The sequence below is a fragment of the Alosa alosa genome, chromosome 9 (assembly GCF_017589495.1).
Source record: "Alosa alosa isolate M-15738 ecotype Scorff River chromosome 9, AALO_Geno_1.1, whole genome shotgun sequence".
Lineage (NCBI taxonomy): Eukaryota > Metazoa > Chordata > Actinopteri > Clupeiformes > Clupeidae > Alosa > Alosa alosa.
Window position 1 is genome coordinate 25,470,523 of NC_063197.1, and position 17,436 is coordinate 25,487,958.

At 41.6% G+C, this 17,436-nt stretch overlaps 3 protein-coding genes across 4 annotated transcripts; 1 reads left to right on the plus strand and 2 right to left on the minus strand.

Moving 5' to 3' along the window:
* Nucleotides 1–1,592: 1,592 nt before the first annotated feature.
* Nucleotides 1,593–10,221, plus strand: atg4b (autophagy related 4B, cysteine peptidase). The gene is made up of 13 exons (XM_048253105.1): nt 1,593–1,698; nt 2,631–2,732; nt 2,862–2,933; nt 3,191–3,289; nt 3,519–3,620; nt 3,826–3,898; nt 4,028–4,107; nt 4,754–4,965; nt 6,386–6,464; nt 7,831–7,976; nt 8,579–8,635; nt 8,806–8,899; nt 9,331–10,221. The coding sequence occupies exons 1-13, from the start codon at nt 1,689–1,691 to the stop codon at nt 9,402–9,404; spliced, it is 1,200 nt and encodes a 399-aa protein (XP_048109062.1). The 5' UTR covers nt 1,593–1,688; the 3' UTR covers nt 9,405–10,221.
* dtymk (deoxythymidylate kinase (thymidylate kinase)) lies at nt 10,100–14,088 on the minus strand. The gene is made up of 5 exons (XM_048253106.1): nt 13,834–14,088; nt 13,385–13,493; nt 11,396–11,486; nt 10,907–11,104; nt 10,100–10,541 (listed from the first exon to the last, which is right to left on the minus strand). The coding sequence occupies exons 1-5, from the start codon at nt 13,961–13,963 to the stop codon at nt 10,431–10,433; spliced, it is 639 nt and encodes a 212-aa protein (XP_048109063.1). The 5' UTR covers nt 13,964–14,088; the 3' UTR covers nt 10,100–10,430.
* A 162-nt stretch (nt 14,089–14,250) lies between these two features.
* Nucleotides 14,251–17,363, minus strand: agxta (alanine--glyoxylate and serine--pyruvate aminotransferase a). Of its 2 annotated transcripts, none has more exons than XM_048251478.1 (11): nt 16,910–17,363; nt 16,537–16,729; nt 16,312–16,376; nt 16,082–16,182; nt 15,859–15,929; nt 15,611–15,695; nt 15,418–15,513; nt 15,150–15,219; nt 14,866–14,961; nt 14,621–14,749; nt 14,251–14,507 (listed from the first exon to the last, which is right to left on the minus strand). In XM_048251478.1, exons 1-11 carry the CDS (start codon nt 17,162–17,164, stop codon nt 14,400–14,402), a joined length of 1,269 nt encoding a protein of 422 aa, XP_048107435.1. In that variant the 5' UTR covers nt 17,165–17,363; the 3' UTR covers nt 14,251–14,399. The 2 variants fall into 2 exon arrangements, with proteins under 2 accessions (XP_048107435.1, XP_048107437.1); XM_048251480.1 differs by having other exon boundaries at nt 16,537–16,740.
* Between the last annotated feature and the right edge of the window lie 73 nt (nt 17,364–17,436).

The following is a 17,436-nucleotide window of genomic DNA, read 5'->3' on the forward strand; positions in this document are numbered from 1 at the left end:
GCACTTTGGAACACATCTTTATGGAATATTGATAGGAAGCTCTTGAATTGTTGAATTTCCCCTGGGGATCAATAAAGTATCTATCTATCTATCTATCCAGCTCTGCCTTAACCACCACACCCATCATCTTGGTTTTGCTTTTCTCTTTCTGATGTGTGTAAAGTATCTGCACATTTAATGTGCTTAGGTCCTGCATGACATGAAATGAAGGCACTGCTAATGAGGATAAATAGACAACTCACCAAACCACTAATAAATCCCTTTTCATTTTTCACAATGATTAATGATCAAGGCACTACTTTAAAGTATGAGAAGTATCTCAATTGCAATAGGTCATTGGAATATGCTGCCACCTTGTGTTCAAAATAGGATGGCCACTCTCAAGATGTGAAAGACTGCACTTTCAACCCATATGAAGTTTGTTGTCAAGCACAATGACCGTCATATTAGATCAGTATGACCCACTTAGATTCCCATTACTGCATTTCAGCTTAGAAAATAAATATAATTAAATAATTTAGCTAATAGCTGTAACATGCTGGCAAACATAAGTTGAATGCCATTTCAGTAGGAATAGGTGTAGGAATATATTTTACAGACAGTATTGGCTAACATGACTTAGAATTGAAATGACTTTAGGCTGAGCAGCATATGAGTAGGCACAAACAATGAATGGCCCAAAACTCCTCAGGCTGGGAAGAAATAGTTTGAAATGAAAACTGACAAGAAAAGAATGAAACATATTGTAATTGATATATTACAAATTATACTGTAAGCTAAATGAACAGTCCTCTTTCCTCCTATTTAATATGGATGTAGCCTACATATTAAAGATTTTACAGGCTTTGCTAACCAACTAACTTTGGGCAGTTGACATATGCACACACCACTGTGGGATGTAGGCTATGACATTAGGCTGAGATCTAAAGGATCATCCTCTGTTCCACACTTTCCTTCCCACAACAACATGTGTGGGACTGATATGGATGCGGTGTTTTGTGGTTAATGTTTGGGTTTACTTTACTTTATTTATTTATTTATTTATTAAGATGCTCTCATCAATTACCATAGTTTTAAATCCGTGTGCAATATCTCTGTCACAGCGACTTTAAATATAGGCTAGTGTTTCCCTCTTAAAAAGTATGACAGATTTTTTTTTACAATTGGTTAGGTCATAACAATAATGCAGGCCTAGCCTACATCGAATAACTTTATACAAGTTATGATGAAACGCTAACATGCAGAAGAAATAGGCCCTCCTGCAGACAACTCCTGACTTTTGCGCAATATTTTTCGAGGTAAACAGACTGTCACGCGACACGTTGACCGAATTCCTTGAGACTTCCTGTTTATCTGGGCGTATTCTGTGCTAATCTTGTCTAGTTGTTCTCAATCATAAACATGATGAATGTTTTTTTTTTATTATATGTATTACACTCATATGAATCCATTAAAATTGTATAAAAAAAAAAAAGTACAATCAGATCGTTCATTTCAAAACTGTTGACAACGTTGCGTTTTTGCTTCCTTTTACATCACTGCTGTTCGGCGTTTCGATTGGCCAGCAGTAACAGCCCCACCCAAATGATTGTAGTGATTGGAGACTGACTTGGGTAACTGCAAATACTCGTTTTTATTGGGCAATTGAATATATTGAATCCATCAAGGTAGGGTGAATCGCTGTCGGGATGGATGCAGGTAAGACATCCCAGATAAAACAAATCCTAAACATTTTTACAAGGTCGTCTTACAACATTGTAGCCAGAGTTTGTTCGCATGAACTGCTGTAACGTTACTGTGTAACTGCTAGCTGCATTCCACAACACTGCCAGTTATCTGTTGTGAGCCGTCTGGAATTACCCTGCTGTGCTGGAGCTGACGCTAACATTAGCTTTGTAGCTATAGCTACATTACTCAGCCTCCTCCGGATAGTGAATGCCAAACAGATGGAAGATGTCTGGTGCAAATAGAGTAAAGATTCATTCGAATGGCTAGATTGTTAAGGTCAAAGAATGCCTTTTGTATGAAGTTATCATGGTCGTCTTGTGCCATATTCAGCAACCGAGCTGGCTGCTGTCATCATAACCAAACAACTTGTGTAGGCTATGTCAGACCCAGCCACTTGTCTAACCTCATCGACCCAGTTGGTGTCCTTGTATTGACATTACTCTGCATCTTCTGTAGTGACAGTTTAAGTTACATGCTCGCGTGTGAGAGGGAATTGCAGAAGGCTGAACATTTATGGTATTTTGTTAAAACGGTTCTGCATAATCACACATGTTCAGTCCAAAGGAAGCTATCTGTAGACTAGTTTCAGTCTTTGTATCAGACTTAAAAGCACACCACCCTTAACAGTTGATTACTTATCGATTCGGGTGCGCTCTTTTGTTGTGGTAGTGCCTGTCTTCTGAAAAAAGCAAGTGTCGGCCTAGATTGTTTTCTCTTTTGCTCAATCTAGGATGGCTAACATGGTAGGATACCTGTTTTTTAATGTGTGGCATCTTGATCCTTAATGGTTTCATTTGTGTTCCTTTTGTCTGTTGTCTTTTGACTAGAAACTAGAATTGTTCATTTTATTCAATTATAATTAGTCTACTCAAATCTCAAAGTAAGCTACTCAAATATTTCAGCTACTCTCACATATGACACCCTTCGCTTTGGAGAGTTTGAAGAGTTTCCTGAGACGTCGGAGCCAGTGTGGATTCTAGGAAAGCAGTTCAGTGCACTCACAGGTGACAAAGAACTAGAAACAGTATGATGGAAACATAATTTAAAGACCAGCACGTCTTACAGGTTATCCCCATACCCCCAGGCCACAAGAATGACGTTGAAAGCTTTGTCTTGTTTGTCTCAATTTACAGAGAAGGATGAGCTTCTTTCCGACATTGCTTCACGTTTGTGGCTTACATACAGAAAGAATTTCCCCCCAATTGGTAAGTGCTGTCATCATGTACCATACTGCCTGTCTCAAAGTGAACTGTGAAAAAAAACGGACTAACACGCTCAACACCTTAGTGTAGTTTTAACAGGGTGCTAAATCCACCTGAGCGTCAATATATATTTTATGAATAAAGGATAGCATTAAAAAGTGAACTGTGCCATTTCATTTAAAAATAAGTGTATTGCTTGATATTTGTGCTGACTATATGAAATAAACATATTGACTGTGTAAACCTCAATCCTGACTCAGGAGGAACAGGACCCACATCTGACACAGGCTGGGGGTGCATGCTGCGATGTGGGCAGATGATCCTTGGTGAGGCCCTAGTTCGTCGACATCTAGGCAGAGGTAAGTTTGCCTTGCGGTCAGGTCAAATAGGCCCACCACCTCAGGTCAGTCATGCATGAGATAAAAGTTTATTCTCATTCATATGGTTTCATTAATCCTTAATTTGTCTTGAATCTGTTTGTTCCAAAGTTAGGTTGAGTGCAATGATGTGTATACTGGCTGGCATTGAGGATGGCTACGTAGGCCTCTGCTTCAGTGATGATGTAATGAATGCCCTTTGTCCTGACAGACTGGAGGTGGGTAAGAGGCCAGCGACAGAGAGAAGAGTACAGCAGCATTCTCAACGCCTTTATTGACAAGAAGGACAGCTATTACTCCATCCATCAGATCGGTTTGTACATGCTCTGGAAACTTTTGTTGTCACCACATTAGTTTGCGACAGTCACAATAGAAGGCTGCCTCTATTTTGGTGTGCCCTTTTGTACTGTATATGTTAGTATGTAAGCCTGTGTGACTGACTGTCTGGTCATTTTGAGTATGCACACTCTCTAGGACATTAGAAGTTCAGGGACTTGTTTCCATGTTTTGTGTTGCAGCGCAAATGGGGGTGGGGGAGGGCAAGTCCATTGGCCAGTGGTATGGGCCAAACACAGTGGCACAGGTACTCAAGTAAGTACTTTGCCTAACTTGGGGCTAAATGGTCATCACCTTATACACCTAGGAACATCGTGATTGAGGGCTGTATGAGCATGGACAGTTAATTTTTAAGGGATTCAGGCTTCCATTCTCTTTCCACAGGAAGCTTGCTGTGTTTGACTCATGGAGCCGAATGGCTGTGCACGTTGCCATGGACAACACGGTGGTCATTGAGGAAATAAGTGAGCACAGCCCTGTCATTTCGCAAAATGATTGCAAACTTAAACACAAACTAATTTCATATACTGTCCTCTGAGAATATAGGAATTTGTGTGCATTGACAACTCTGTATTTCAAAAACAGAGCACTGGCATCTGGGCTTTTTAGGGCACCCCAGAGCCTCACTAAACGTCTGCCATGATTCAGCAGTTGGCATGAGGTGATTGTCACATGACCCCCTTCAGAACCCGAGAGACAAAGGAGGGCCTATAAAGATGTGTTTAGTCCCATGGGGACCATTAGGGAAAATTGGTTGGCGTGGCCATTAGCCTTAGGTCTCAACATAGGGGGCATGAATGCCCACAGTATAGTGAATTTTTCTGTGGTGAAAGTGATGGTAATACTTACATGCAGTCTCTTCACACTATTATATTCCATTGCTGAAAGACTCTGATATTATAGCATTATGGCAGCACTAAAACTGCCTTGATGTGTCAGTGGTACCCACGGGGGAAGCAAACAATTCTACTTTTTAGGTGCACTACACAGTTTCATATTGATGGGGAATTAGTTGCCAAAGATAAACCTTTAATGCATTGTCTGTGTTCTAAATGGGATTCTGCATGTATCTTGTCCCTGATGTGTGTCCATGTTCTCTCCTACACATAGAGAAGCTGTGCATGCCGTGGCTGGACTTTGACGGCGCGGGTTGTTCTGAGGGGGCAACGGCGGGTGTGGATGCACGCCAGCTGAACGGCTGCTTAGAAGGGGCCTGCGCCCTGGCGGAGGAGGAGACGGCCCTCTGGAGGCCCCTAGTGCTGCTCATCCCCCTGCGGCTGGGCCTCACAGACATCAACGAGGCCTACATCGAGACACTAAAGGTATGATGACTGCGGGGGGACTGGAGGAACCTAGAAGGTGCAGTCCTGGGTTATAATCCATTTCACTTTTCAGCAAAAATCTCCACATTCCTAGCTCTGTCTCCACTGTATACTCTCAAATAGTTTACCAGTGTTCAGGCGCAGTCTTGGCTCTGTAAATGGGAAAACAAAGCGCCACAGACCAAGTCGTACACTATTCCAGCCAATTAACATGTGTCTTCACGTCAGGAGCTTGGAAGGGTAAAGTGTAATTGGATTTGGGCTGGTGTGCTCAAAGCAAGCAGGGTTGCATCTGTGGTGGTGTGTTTTGTGTGGTCTTACTCATAATTGTATCACAAAAAAACAACCTTAGCTTAGATGCAGAGCAGGAAGTGATGTGGAGGTACAGGTTTGAGAACTTGGGCAGAACAGCTTGGGCACAGCACCCAAAGCCCTTTTGTGGACAGCTAGCTTAGCTCTTGGTGGTGTCTGGTTATGCTAGGCTAAATTAACTTGGCATTTCCAGAGGAATTCACTTTGGTGAATTGATTGGTCTCCACTTTGTGGATTATGTACTTTTTGTTGTATGTATGAATGTTGATATGTCAACCATGCCATTCTTACATAAATTCTAGTTACAAAAGTATCTCAATTCCTGTGCATACCGTTTGTATTCATGTTTCTTGCATGGCCTTTGGTGAGAATTGGACATGATCATAACCAAAAATACATGAAAATGTATTCTCTCCAAAGAAAAAGAAAATGCTTCCAACTTGCAATAATATCGAGACCTTCCATGTAATCACCCCTCTGTTCTGTATTTTGACCACAAAGAGCCCAAAACAGTACCTCAGCTTTGCATGATAGTTCTGGGTGTAGGGTCCAGTTTAAGTCTGCACAGAATACAAGCCTATCTGTCATTATTGCTCTGGATATCTGACCTCGGTATCCTTTACAAAAAGTCTTTTTTTCTGGGTACCAATGCCCACTGTCTTCTTGCACATGACTCAGTTGTTAATGACAATCATACATTATAATACCCCAACTCTTCCCGCTCAGTAAAGTCTGTGAATATAGGCACTGTGCTGAGCTCAGGGGGAGAGGCCCACAGTATGAGAGCATTTAATTCATGCCAGTTTAATGTAATGCCTCTGCAGTTGCTTTAACAGAGCATCTGGCCATGACTAACGTGTTTTGTATAGGATGATGAGTACCGATAATATATGTTGGGAACAGAACAGGTCTGTGTTTGTGTATGTGTGTCAGCTGATGCATCCATATGTTAATGTTTACAGTAAACTGGAAGGTTTTCATGTCTTGGTGCAGTATGAATTGTTCCATGAACTGTTTTAATGCTAGTGAATGAAGTGGGCTTCTAAATCATGGACCTTAATGTACGTAATGCTAACGCATCATATTTCTCCTTCCTTTATTCCATCAGCAATGCTTCATGTCGCCTCAGTCTCTGGGAGTGATTGGAGGCAAGCCAAACAGCGCACACTACTTTATTGGATTTGTGGGTGAGTTTCATTCACTGTCTCTTCCACATATTCGAAGATCCAGTTTGTTAGATTACAGCAATATGCTAGCACTAACTTCAGTAACACATAGCTGTGGTCCTGATTGGGATATATGTGGATTGCTGTAGCTCCATACCCCAGTTATATTCAACAACCACAGTGACGGACAGTGGTTAACCTCTGTTCATCGCATAAATTGCAGAGATTAAAGATGAGAAGTGATGTGAAGCAGAAAGCACAAAATGAATCTGTAGCACGGAAGCTTTCAGATGTTGTTTGCAATCCCCCTCTAGAGCAGCTTCCATGCCCTAGCCTGTGCCCCTTCCCCTACCCTCTGGGTGACCAATCCAGTGGTCATTAAAATGCTTTCATATCCATTAGTATGCTAGAAGCAAATAAAAAAGGTTTGGATTGCCTGATGATTCAGGGTAAAAATATCCATTTAGAGAACATGTGAAACTATCTAAGGTGGTTTCCAGTGTGCAGATAATATAGCACATATTTTTGTCCCAGTTTCAGTAGCAGTTTCTGTGCAGGTGTTTCTGTTCTTTTATACCACATGATTTTGCATTTTATTCTGCACCTGCACGAAGGTGTAGCTGCATCTGCCCCCATTCCCTAAATTTAGACCAAATAAAGATGCAGTCAGCCACCATGTGTGGCGACTTTCTAAACCTGGACAGACTGTGTGTGTTATTATTACAAGCTGCTAATATGGCACACAGAGAGGCTGCCTCTCATACTTAACACTTTACTTTCCATTTGGCATGGATATGAATTCTACAGAATGGACAGGTTTTTATTTTTACTTTCCCATGTGCATATGTCCCTTATAAATATGCACACATATTTTGTTTATGCATATATTATGTGCTCTTTTGTCTAATTTCTGTTTATTTTGCTTTTTCTTCTTAATTTGCGTGTCCTCAATATTTTCAGCAGATTAGTTCAGCATTAACATTACAAACATTAGTGTCACTACTGGGTTGTCATGACCATGATATCGAGCTCATGAGCTCAGTGTCCAGGAACACTACTGAAAGTTGCGTTGGATACATTCATCCAGTAAATAACTTCATTAGTCTTAATGTATGGCAGTGTTTCCCATACATTAACTTATTTGTGGAGGCTCAGCACAATATCAACATTGACCACCACACAATGATTTTCCAGGTTGTACTAAATTGTGCTTAAATCTGGTTAGCGTCATAACCATGCTGCGCTAATTTGCAAAAAACTGTTGCATTCAAGTTAATTCTGCAAACCTACCACCACAAATAGAATTCAATTCTGTGGGAAACACTGTACGGTAAATTCTAAGAGAAACTCACTGTTTACCTGGTGTCTGCGGTGTCCTTCCCTGCAGGTGAGGAGCTGATCTACCTGGACCCCCACACCACCCAGCCTGCAGTGGATCCCAGCGAGGACAGCCAGGTGCCCGACGACTCCTACCACTGCCAGCACCCACCCTGCCGCATGCACATCTGTGAACTTGACCCCTCCATCGCCGCGGTAAGGACGATGCTCAACTGCAGGGCCCAAGTTCACGATCTGCGAGTAGTAAAACGCTACCAGTGTGCAGTTCCTGGATGTGCACAGCAGGAGCGGTGTTCTTTGCTGTGTAGTGTAAGGTCAGGGCATGGCTATTTACAGCAAGAAGTGTGACTGCATGCAGCTTGAGGAGAAATGGATGGCTTCAGAAGTGCACAATGCATGGGGGCGCTGTGGCGCAGCAGGCTACAGCGCCCGTACCATATACAGGTCCGAGTGCCCATGGGGACCCAGGTTTGAATCCGACCTGCGGTCATTTCCCGATCCCACCCCATCTCTCTCTCTCCCACTTGCTTCCTGTCACTCTCCACTGTCCTGTCCAACTAAAGGCAAAAAAGCCCCCCCCCCAAAAAAAGAAGTGTACAATGCATGTGTATGCACACTACACCCAGGAGTTAGGACTTGGGGTGGTGTCTACTTCTAGAGTAGTGTGCAATTGCACTTCACCTTTACATCAACAAATTTGGAGGAAGTTAGAGGAATAACTAAGCATCAGGACAGTAGATCATATTTTTTTGTCAGTATGAGTGGCATAAAACTTTTGACACATTATTGCATTGCAGGGTTTCTTCTGCAGAACAGAGGACGAGTTTGATGATTGGTGTGCTCACATTCGGAAGGTGAGAGTTTGTTGTGTTGATTCTCTCCCTCTAGAAGAGTGTTAAACATTCTATTCTTCCAGCACTGTTTGTATATATAACCAGAGACCAACACGCAGTGCCAGCGATGTTTGGGTGCTCTCAGCTGTTGAATGAAATGTCTTAGTAAGGCACTGTTTTCCACTCCATAGCTCTCCTGCTGTAAAGGAGGCCTGCCCATGTTTGAACTTGTGGATAGCCAGCCATCTCATTTCATCAGCGCCGATGTGCTCAATCTCACTCCAGGTTTGTGTTGCACTATAATGACTATCCCATCATTCAGTTTCCGTAAGAATTCAGTTTCCGTTGTGCCTTGCCACATAGTCTATGGGCTATTTTAGTATTTTTGCACTAAAAGATTGTTTTGCTATATATATATATATATATATATATATATATATATATATATATATATATATATATGAGAATACCCTCCAAAATACTTTTGAGTTAATTTCCTGCCAAGTGAAGTTATGCATAATCTGTGAACAAGAGTATTATTCTGCACATACGAAAGCTGTAACATTATAACTGTAGCAAATGCTTATTGCCCTTCATCCACACAGCTGTTTTCATTCCCTGTAGTCTTAAAGGCTCCTTGTAGGTTAATTTAAGCAATCTCCCAAGAGGTAGGTTTTAAAAAGGCTAATTTGTCTGTGTGGCTCCAATCCCTTCAGATTTCTCGGACTCAGATCGGCTTGAGAGGTTTTTTGACTCGGAGGACGAGGAGTTTGAAATCCTGTCTTTGTGAAGAAGGACGAGAGGAACGCTGTCGCACTCTTCACGCTGAACAGAAGGATTCCTCTCTTCTTTGCTGTGATCAAGGGAAGCTGGCCAACCAGCCAGCCAGACCCTCACACCGGATGAGCAGGAGGAAAAATAAACCACTGGTGACGATAGAGGCCAGTCTGCAGTGTCTTGTCCAGCAAAAAGTCCCACGCATCCCCCCCCAAAAAAGAAACACAGCTTCTCGTCTCGACAGCTCGTCCGCCTGCGTTCTCTCTCTCTCTCTGTGGCCCATCTGGACTCTGGTGGCCAGAGTTTGCAGGGAGAGGCACAGCAGGGAGTAATCGTGCATACCAAGCTCGTTTGTCTTCATCTTATTTCTTTTGCATCCATTATTATTATTGTTTTTTAAAGTCTTAACACTTTGAATAATTGTTTTAAAGTGATACAGGTGCCTTTCCCCTCCCTTACCCCTGTGCTCTCATCAGCAGCCAGTGCTTCATTGCCATAACACAACTTGAGGTGTTTTGTCAATAACTTTAGTTAAACAAAATTAAAACACCGTCCGTGGTGAGCTATTGTTTTGATATAAGTTGCTAATATTGCAAATCTGTATCAACACTCTTGAATGATAAAGTTTTTGGTTGAGCTGTTATCAACCAAGTAGGTTATCACTTGTAAATGAAACACTGTCTATTGTCAATTATCTCTGTACACATGTGCATTTTAAAATTATTTATTTACTCTAACTGTGCATATGACAAATACAAGGAATAAAAAAAGATGTGAGCAAGAAAATGAGAAAAAGTAAGTTAAGAAAATTAAATAAAAAGTTAAAAGTTCTTCATTTGTCGGTCATGAGTTGTCAACGGGAATGAAGAAGCACAGTGGACCTGCTGAATAGGTGATTTCTGACTTCCCCTCATTTTGCTGAGCAGCAGTGGGTTATGTACAGTAGATAGTGTCTGCAATCTGGAGGTAATAAATATTCTACATTAAGAGCTTAGCCATAGAGCTTCGCGCGTCCGGCATGCGATAAGCAGTGTGCCTATCATTTCCACAGCTCTCCAAGAGGTTGCTCCTCCACCTTATTGATGGCATTCACTGTGTGTTCCTTGATATCTGTGTGGACATCTTCTATTGTCCTGGCTGCATCAATAACCTGACAATGGTCAGAACAAACAGATTAGGACAACCCATTACTCATTCCTTTGATAATACAAATAGGTAGTAAGTGTTAAATGTTCACATTTCTTTTTTTTTTTTTACATCTTAACATGTCTTTATAGCTCCTAACTGATGTGCCCAGCCAAGAAAGTGCAGGCAAATAACAAAAATGTAGTGGGTATGTACTGCAATCACATCTAGAAGGCATACAGTCAAAACTCGTTAGCCTGGAAGTGACCAGGGCATGTCATTTCGCCGCTACAAAACGCTATTTTTATACCTCTTCTACAGTTCCAAACAACATTACGCTTACGTGGTAGTGAGTAGAGGGTGTCACACTGAAAGTAGCAAGGAGCTTACCTGCCAGTTGACTGAGGGGTCCTTCATCAGCTGCTCAAATCTGCTCTGGACAGTCCGCTGGAAGACGGTGGTCTCGTACCGCTCCGTCCCAAACTCTCCACGGCCCTCTGCCTCAGAGGGGCTGAGCTTCAGGAACATCACCAAGTCTGGCTTCGGCAGCCCCACGTCTGGGGATTTGCACCAGTCCAGACTGAAGCCCTGCAGACAAACAGCATGTACAGAACAGTCACTCATTTGGAATAGTGATTTACAAAAGCGAGCAGTTACATTATGACAAACTACACACTATACTTGGCTCGATTAATGCCGTGTATACAATTCCTTTGCTACTGATGTAAAAACTTCAGTTAACTAATACAGCTGTGTGGTTCAAACTAACTGTCCAGGGATGTTGACTTAAGCCACTGTTAACCACATTGGCAAATATATGCTTGTGCATCCATTGGAGCTGAAGAAATCAGACTTCAGGAGCATCCAGAGAGCACTCACCGGTTTGGCACTGGTAAATGCCACTCCAGAGAATGCGTAGCGGTCCACCACCAGGCTGATTCCCTGTTCCAGCTTCTCTTTAATCTCTGGTCTATTGAGCAGAACCACACCATCACATTATACCAGTGGTTCTCAAACTTTTTCTATCATTCCCCACTTTGGAGGTGGGGAATTTACAAACCCCACATGACCCTATCAACCAGGCAAAATGGTAATCCCCGCCCGCATTTCGGCTCCATGTTATATTTCCGGTCTTGTTACGCTAGTTCAAAATGTTATTTTCATTTATTCCTATGTCTGTCTGTTTATGACTCCTATGTTTGTGTGTGATTATTTTGTTTTGAATGTATGATCTTGTCAAAAAAGAAAGGCATTGTTAACAATGGGCACAAAAACTAAAATTCCTCCACTTCATTGCGCCCCACCTGCCATGTCTCTGCCACTAGTGGGGCCTGCCCCACCTGCCATGTCTCTGCCACTAGTGGGGCCTGCCCCACCTGCCATGTCTCTGCCACTAGTGGGGCCTGCCCCACACTTTGACAACCACTGCATTAGACACAGAGGGGAATGTGCAGAACTAGCTAGCTGTTTTAAACACTTCTGTTCTTTTTCTGGATTTTAGAGGTTATCAGAGGTTTCAAGGTCCAATTGTGATGCTAATCCACATATCACAATTGATATGAATTGAATTACAATTGTCAAATTGTCAAAAGTCTGGAGACTTCGCTCACTGCCTTGCACAACAGACTGAGGAAGTCATTTGTCCCAAGGGCCATTGAACTGTTCAATGCTTCACTTAAGGGAAGAGGAGAGATGGACTTCTCCGCATAGTCTGTCTGCCTCTCCACCCTCTCCATGTTTGTGCACTGTCTATCCACTAGCCACTTTTTACCACCGTCTTACTGCTTCACTGTTTGCGTGCTATATTAGCACATATGCATAACCCCTCCCTCCATCCCACAGCCGGATTGTGGCCACACTTATACCTTTACTTAATGCTTTATAATCAATACTTGTTTATTGGCTAAAACCCTATTATGTCAACCCATTCTTGCACGGATATAGTTTTTCTTATATTACCTTGCCTACTCTCTGATATGTCCATATTAATTTTATGCTGGTCTCTAGACTTTATTCTTGCACTGTTGGACTTACTTATTTGCACCATCGCCATGACACTCACGCTCACAGAGCACCTTACCTTACTATGCACAGAGAATCACAGACTCAGTCCCTGCCTCAGTCATTGCAAGCGCCTCATGCTTAAATCACCCCTAAGCACACTATGTGGATACTGTTTTAGACTTGATTTAGATTTAGTGTTAATTAGTATAATTTGTATTTTAGTATATTCTTTATCACTACTGTCCTTATTGCTTAGTTGTGTTTTTTATATTATATACTTTTATTACTTTTCCTGCTGTTAGTGAATGTTGTGTGTGATGTCTGTATGCTACTGAGACCTTGAATTTCCCCTTGGGGATCAATAAAGTATCTATCTATCTTGATCTATCTAATATACAATAATGATGAGTTCAGCATGCACCTGTTGAGTGTACCCCTCTGGCTATATACCGCAGTCATGAAGTAGTCAGTCATCTTCATGACCAGCTGCATTGAATCTGCATATTATATACATATATATTATGTTTGGTTCAGGATACATGCAATTTTCGTTTGTGATTGAGATTGACTAGATGGGGTCAAGCAGATTGTTAGTGCACTTGCCACGTATGGTTTGGACAGTATGCTTAAGTGTCCAATAGTTTAAAATGGCTGGGATTAGCTGAAGTAGTTGGAAGTTTTAATCAGCTTCTTATTATGAATGCCGAAATGTAGAAAGATGTCAACATGATATAGTTTCTACTCTAAATCACACCTTCACACAACATTGAACAGTGTGTTCATCAAGTTTAAACCAACTGAGGTCATCAGCCATAAAGCCACCTTCCAACAACTCCAAGAAAACAGTGGAATATGAAGTCTTACACGAGCTCCCAGCGGTTGGCAGAGAACAGCAGGTGAACAGTGTGGTCCTCCAAGTTGCTCTTTCTCTCCAGGTAGGAGCTGATCAGCTGACCAATCTTTGTAGTTCTGTCTGTATCGTGTTGCAACAATGAAACGGCATTGCACATTAGTATGTCATCTAGTCAGAGAAAGTATTGTGTAGTTGTATTGACACTATAGCAAGGCTATTCTGGAAAGCAGATAACTTATCTATAAACTTTTGTTCTCAGCCATAACATCATGGCCAAAGCACAGTGAACTAGGAGAAGTGAAGTGTTAAAGATAAATGGACTTAGCAACAGGGATATCGGCACTAAGCCACAACCTAAAACAGTAATCTGTGTATAATGTAAGATTATACTGTATTAACATAGCTCAGGGACCTTCCTAACTGTTAAAACAATGATATGGAGCCAAAAACGTTTTTTTACCGGGAAATCTCATCATCTCTGCTGGTCTTCCGCTTTGCTGCAATGCTTGAACCAATTTCTTGCATTGCGTAGTTTTTCCAGCCTTGTCAACTCCTTCGAGCACAATTAAAGCACCTCTTCTGTAAGTCATTTTCGTATAGAAAGTCGGTTTAGGCCGTTTTAAAAAACGTTTCGTGAAGGCCCACTTGCATGTAGGACAAATACCTGCTGCGCGCGCTCTTTGCTACAAATCAAACAAACAGTTCCTATGTCATATCCTGTTTCACAGATATTTTTCACTGTGTCAAAGTAGCGGTCTCTAAAGAGGTCTCTGCTATGGATCCACTTTTGGGAAAACACGCCATCTAGGGTTTCCTTACTGTGCATGTCTTGCTGTTTCATCACCACAAATATTCAAATTCCATAAACCACATGAAATCAAACCATATTACATTTTAATTTGTTGATGCCAATGTACATTCCTTTATTTCCTCTAATCAGAACATTGACAGAAAATTGAGGGAACATTTCCAAGACCATGTTTCAAAGCAAACTCATCAATGATAACTCAGGACAGTAAATAGATGTTAGACTCTGCTTTTGTGGCAATGTTTCAGAGCATCTGCAAGAGCTGCTAATATCATGTCCACATTGGACTTGGTGGAGTTGCAGCCCATCAGGCCAACCCGCAGAACCTGTTTCAACAGAACACAAGGAATCAGGATTTGATCTCAGGATACTCAGTTTGAAACAGACATACTGTATATTCTGTGCTCACTGAAACAAAATAAAAGCATGTATATCTCACCATGCCAGCAGATGGTCCGAGCCCCCCTGAGATCTCAATCTGGTGGGTTTTCATGATGTAGGCTGTGATCTCCTTCCAGTCATAACCCGGTGGGGCAACAATCGTGGTCACCGTGGGCAACCTCGCCATCTGAAAGCAGGAAACAGTTAATGGATTTTCAGTACTGGGTAAACTATTCTATAGAGGAGAACAGACTTGGATGCAATAACCCTGGTTGTTATGCTTTAATAACTGTTGTTGTTTACCTTGTCCTCTACAAACAATTTGAGACCCATGGCCTCCAGGCCTTGATGGAAATATTCAGCCACTTCTTTGTGTTGCTTCCAAGAGTTCTCCAGACCCTGAAGCACATGATTATTTCTTCTTAATTGTGGCAACACAAAAGTTATAAAGTTAAATAATAATTGAATAATAAAGTTATAAAGTTAAACAATTATTAACACAATAAATAAATAGTACAGAAAATGAGTTTGTCATCTATACAATAATACAAGTACTGATCTCTTCATGATAACATTCTTTGACTTACTGTTTCAGCAAGAATGGCAAAGGCTTCCCGTAAACTGAAGAAACCAGACACAGGCCCAGTGTGGTGGTACCTTCAATATAATCAGCTCAGTTAGTTTACTGTTTAATCATCATACGTCTGACTGTATTCTGCTTAATTATCTGTGGCCTCCTTGTCATAAATATGAATCTTCTTTATAACAAGATGATTGTTAAATCTTTGTGTACATGTTGTGTAATATCTCTGGAAATATCTTATTTTTTTCAGTTAATGAATATGACATGCTCACATTCTTGGTTTGTCATCACAGCCCCAGTAGTTGGCCAGCCAGCTCATGTCTAGGAAGTAGGACACAGGCTTTGTCTTCCTGTTGAAGATTTTCTGACTGTGTAGTTTGAAACCAAATAAAGAAATGGTCAGATTTAGTTTGTCTTAATGAATCAGGTTTTGCAGAATTCCCATGGTATATTGTGGCTTCTCACCATGCTCTCTCACTAAAGGAGATAGGAGCAGTCCCTGGTGGTGCATTCAAGACCTTCTGCGAACCAGTATACAAAATGTCTATGCCTGTGGGAAAAGCACAACATTCAAATAAGAAGAATACTGTACATTTATATGTGGTATGTTTTGATGTTTGGGATTAAAATAATTGTATTTATTACATCCAAGTGGTGTAAATGTAATGTAAATTTGTCTTACATTCATACTTGCAGTTGCTCAGACAGTTTACCTTGTTTGTCCATGTGGAGAGGTGCACCAGCCAGTGATGCCACTGAATCAACCAGGAACAAACAGTTGTGCCTGGTAGAATAATGCCAAGTAAACCATTGATCTTAACCATTGAAATATTAGGAATAAATATGATTGTTCCACTGAAAGTCCCACCATAATAATAACAAATGAGATGCAAGTTTACTTGCCATTGCCTTGGCATTATGTATTTGCCATCTTACCTGTGGCATAGATCACCAATGCCATTAACAGGATGTACCACCCCAGTGGAAGATTCTCCATGACAAAGGAATAACACCACAGGCTTATATTTCACTAAGGCCTGAAAGGGATGTTGGTTAATTTACAATGTCCTGGATACCTCACATTCAGTGTTTCACAATAAAGCTGAAAAGCAAGTAAATATGTCATAGAGACAAGTTCTGATGCCAATAAATCATTAAACCATTACCTGCTCTATTTCTTTATTAGTAACGTACCCACCAGGAGATGCTACCACTGTGTTAACTCTGGCACCTGTATGGCATAAAGATGTGCACAAAGGTGAAATGCATAGCATTTAACTGTGACCCTTTAATGACTGAAACAGCAATATAAACATACTATATAGCAAACCTCACAATAAACCATTAAACCATTGTTTGATGACAGAGCAGACTTAAAAGTCAAAGGGCACCTATCCTCTCTGCCATTTCGGAAGCTCGCTCTCCCCAGATTCCATTCACTACTATGAGGATGCTCTCCCCTGGCTCCACTGAGTTAAAGATGGCACACTCCATAGCTGCATGCCCAGGGCCGCTCACTGCTAGGGTCATTCTGTTGTTGGTCTGGAAAGCATACTGGATCCCACTCTTGATGTGGTTCATGATCTACACACAAACTGATTTCAGTTCAGGGATTTATATTATGAACTCCAAAACAGAAACAAACTATGATTTTAGGCCTTGTAGATAAGTATTGCCATTTCATACTAGGCCTCAATTAAAAGCTATGTGACAATTAAAGATGTGGTTGCTCAAAGGAGAGACGATACATTGAAATCAAATTACCTCTACTGTCTCAGCATGCAAGTGTCCCAAAATCGGCTGAGACCCAGCCGCCAGAATGCGAGGAGGGACATTGGACGGTCCCGGTCCGAACATATACCGGTGAGGTACCACATACGGTTTCAGCAAGCATGTTGGAGGGGGAATAGTCTCGGATAGCATATTTTCCTGTCCGGCTAGAGGGACGTTTTGACAGTAGTCTACAGATGAACTCGCAGACGTTGCCCCCACCTGCGCAAGGCAGACTGACCACCTCATTGGCCTCGCCTCCTTTACGCTGTTGCGATTTTGACGAGAGTAATCTACTCTACGTCTCTAACTCTTTGTTTTTGCGTATTCTCCTTGGCATTCGAAAGCTACACCAAGGCAGAAGCATGTGCGTACAATTCACATCCATTACCCATATTTCCATAAACAATATCTGCCGAACTGACTGCGAGCTGAACTTTACATAAGAGTGCCAAGTTAACCATATCCCACAGCTAAGGTTAATCAGTCTCTGAGGCGCCAAACTATTAATCATTAACAAA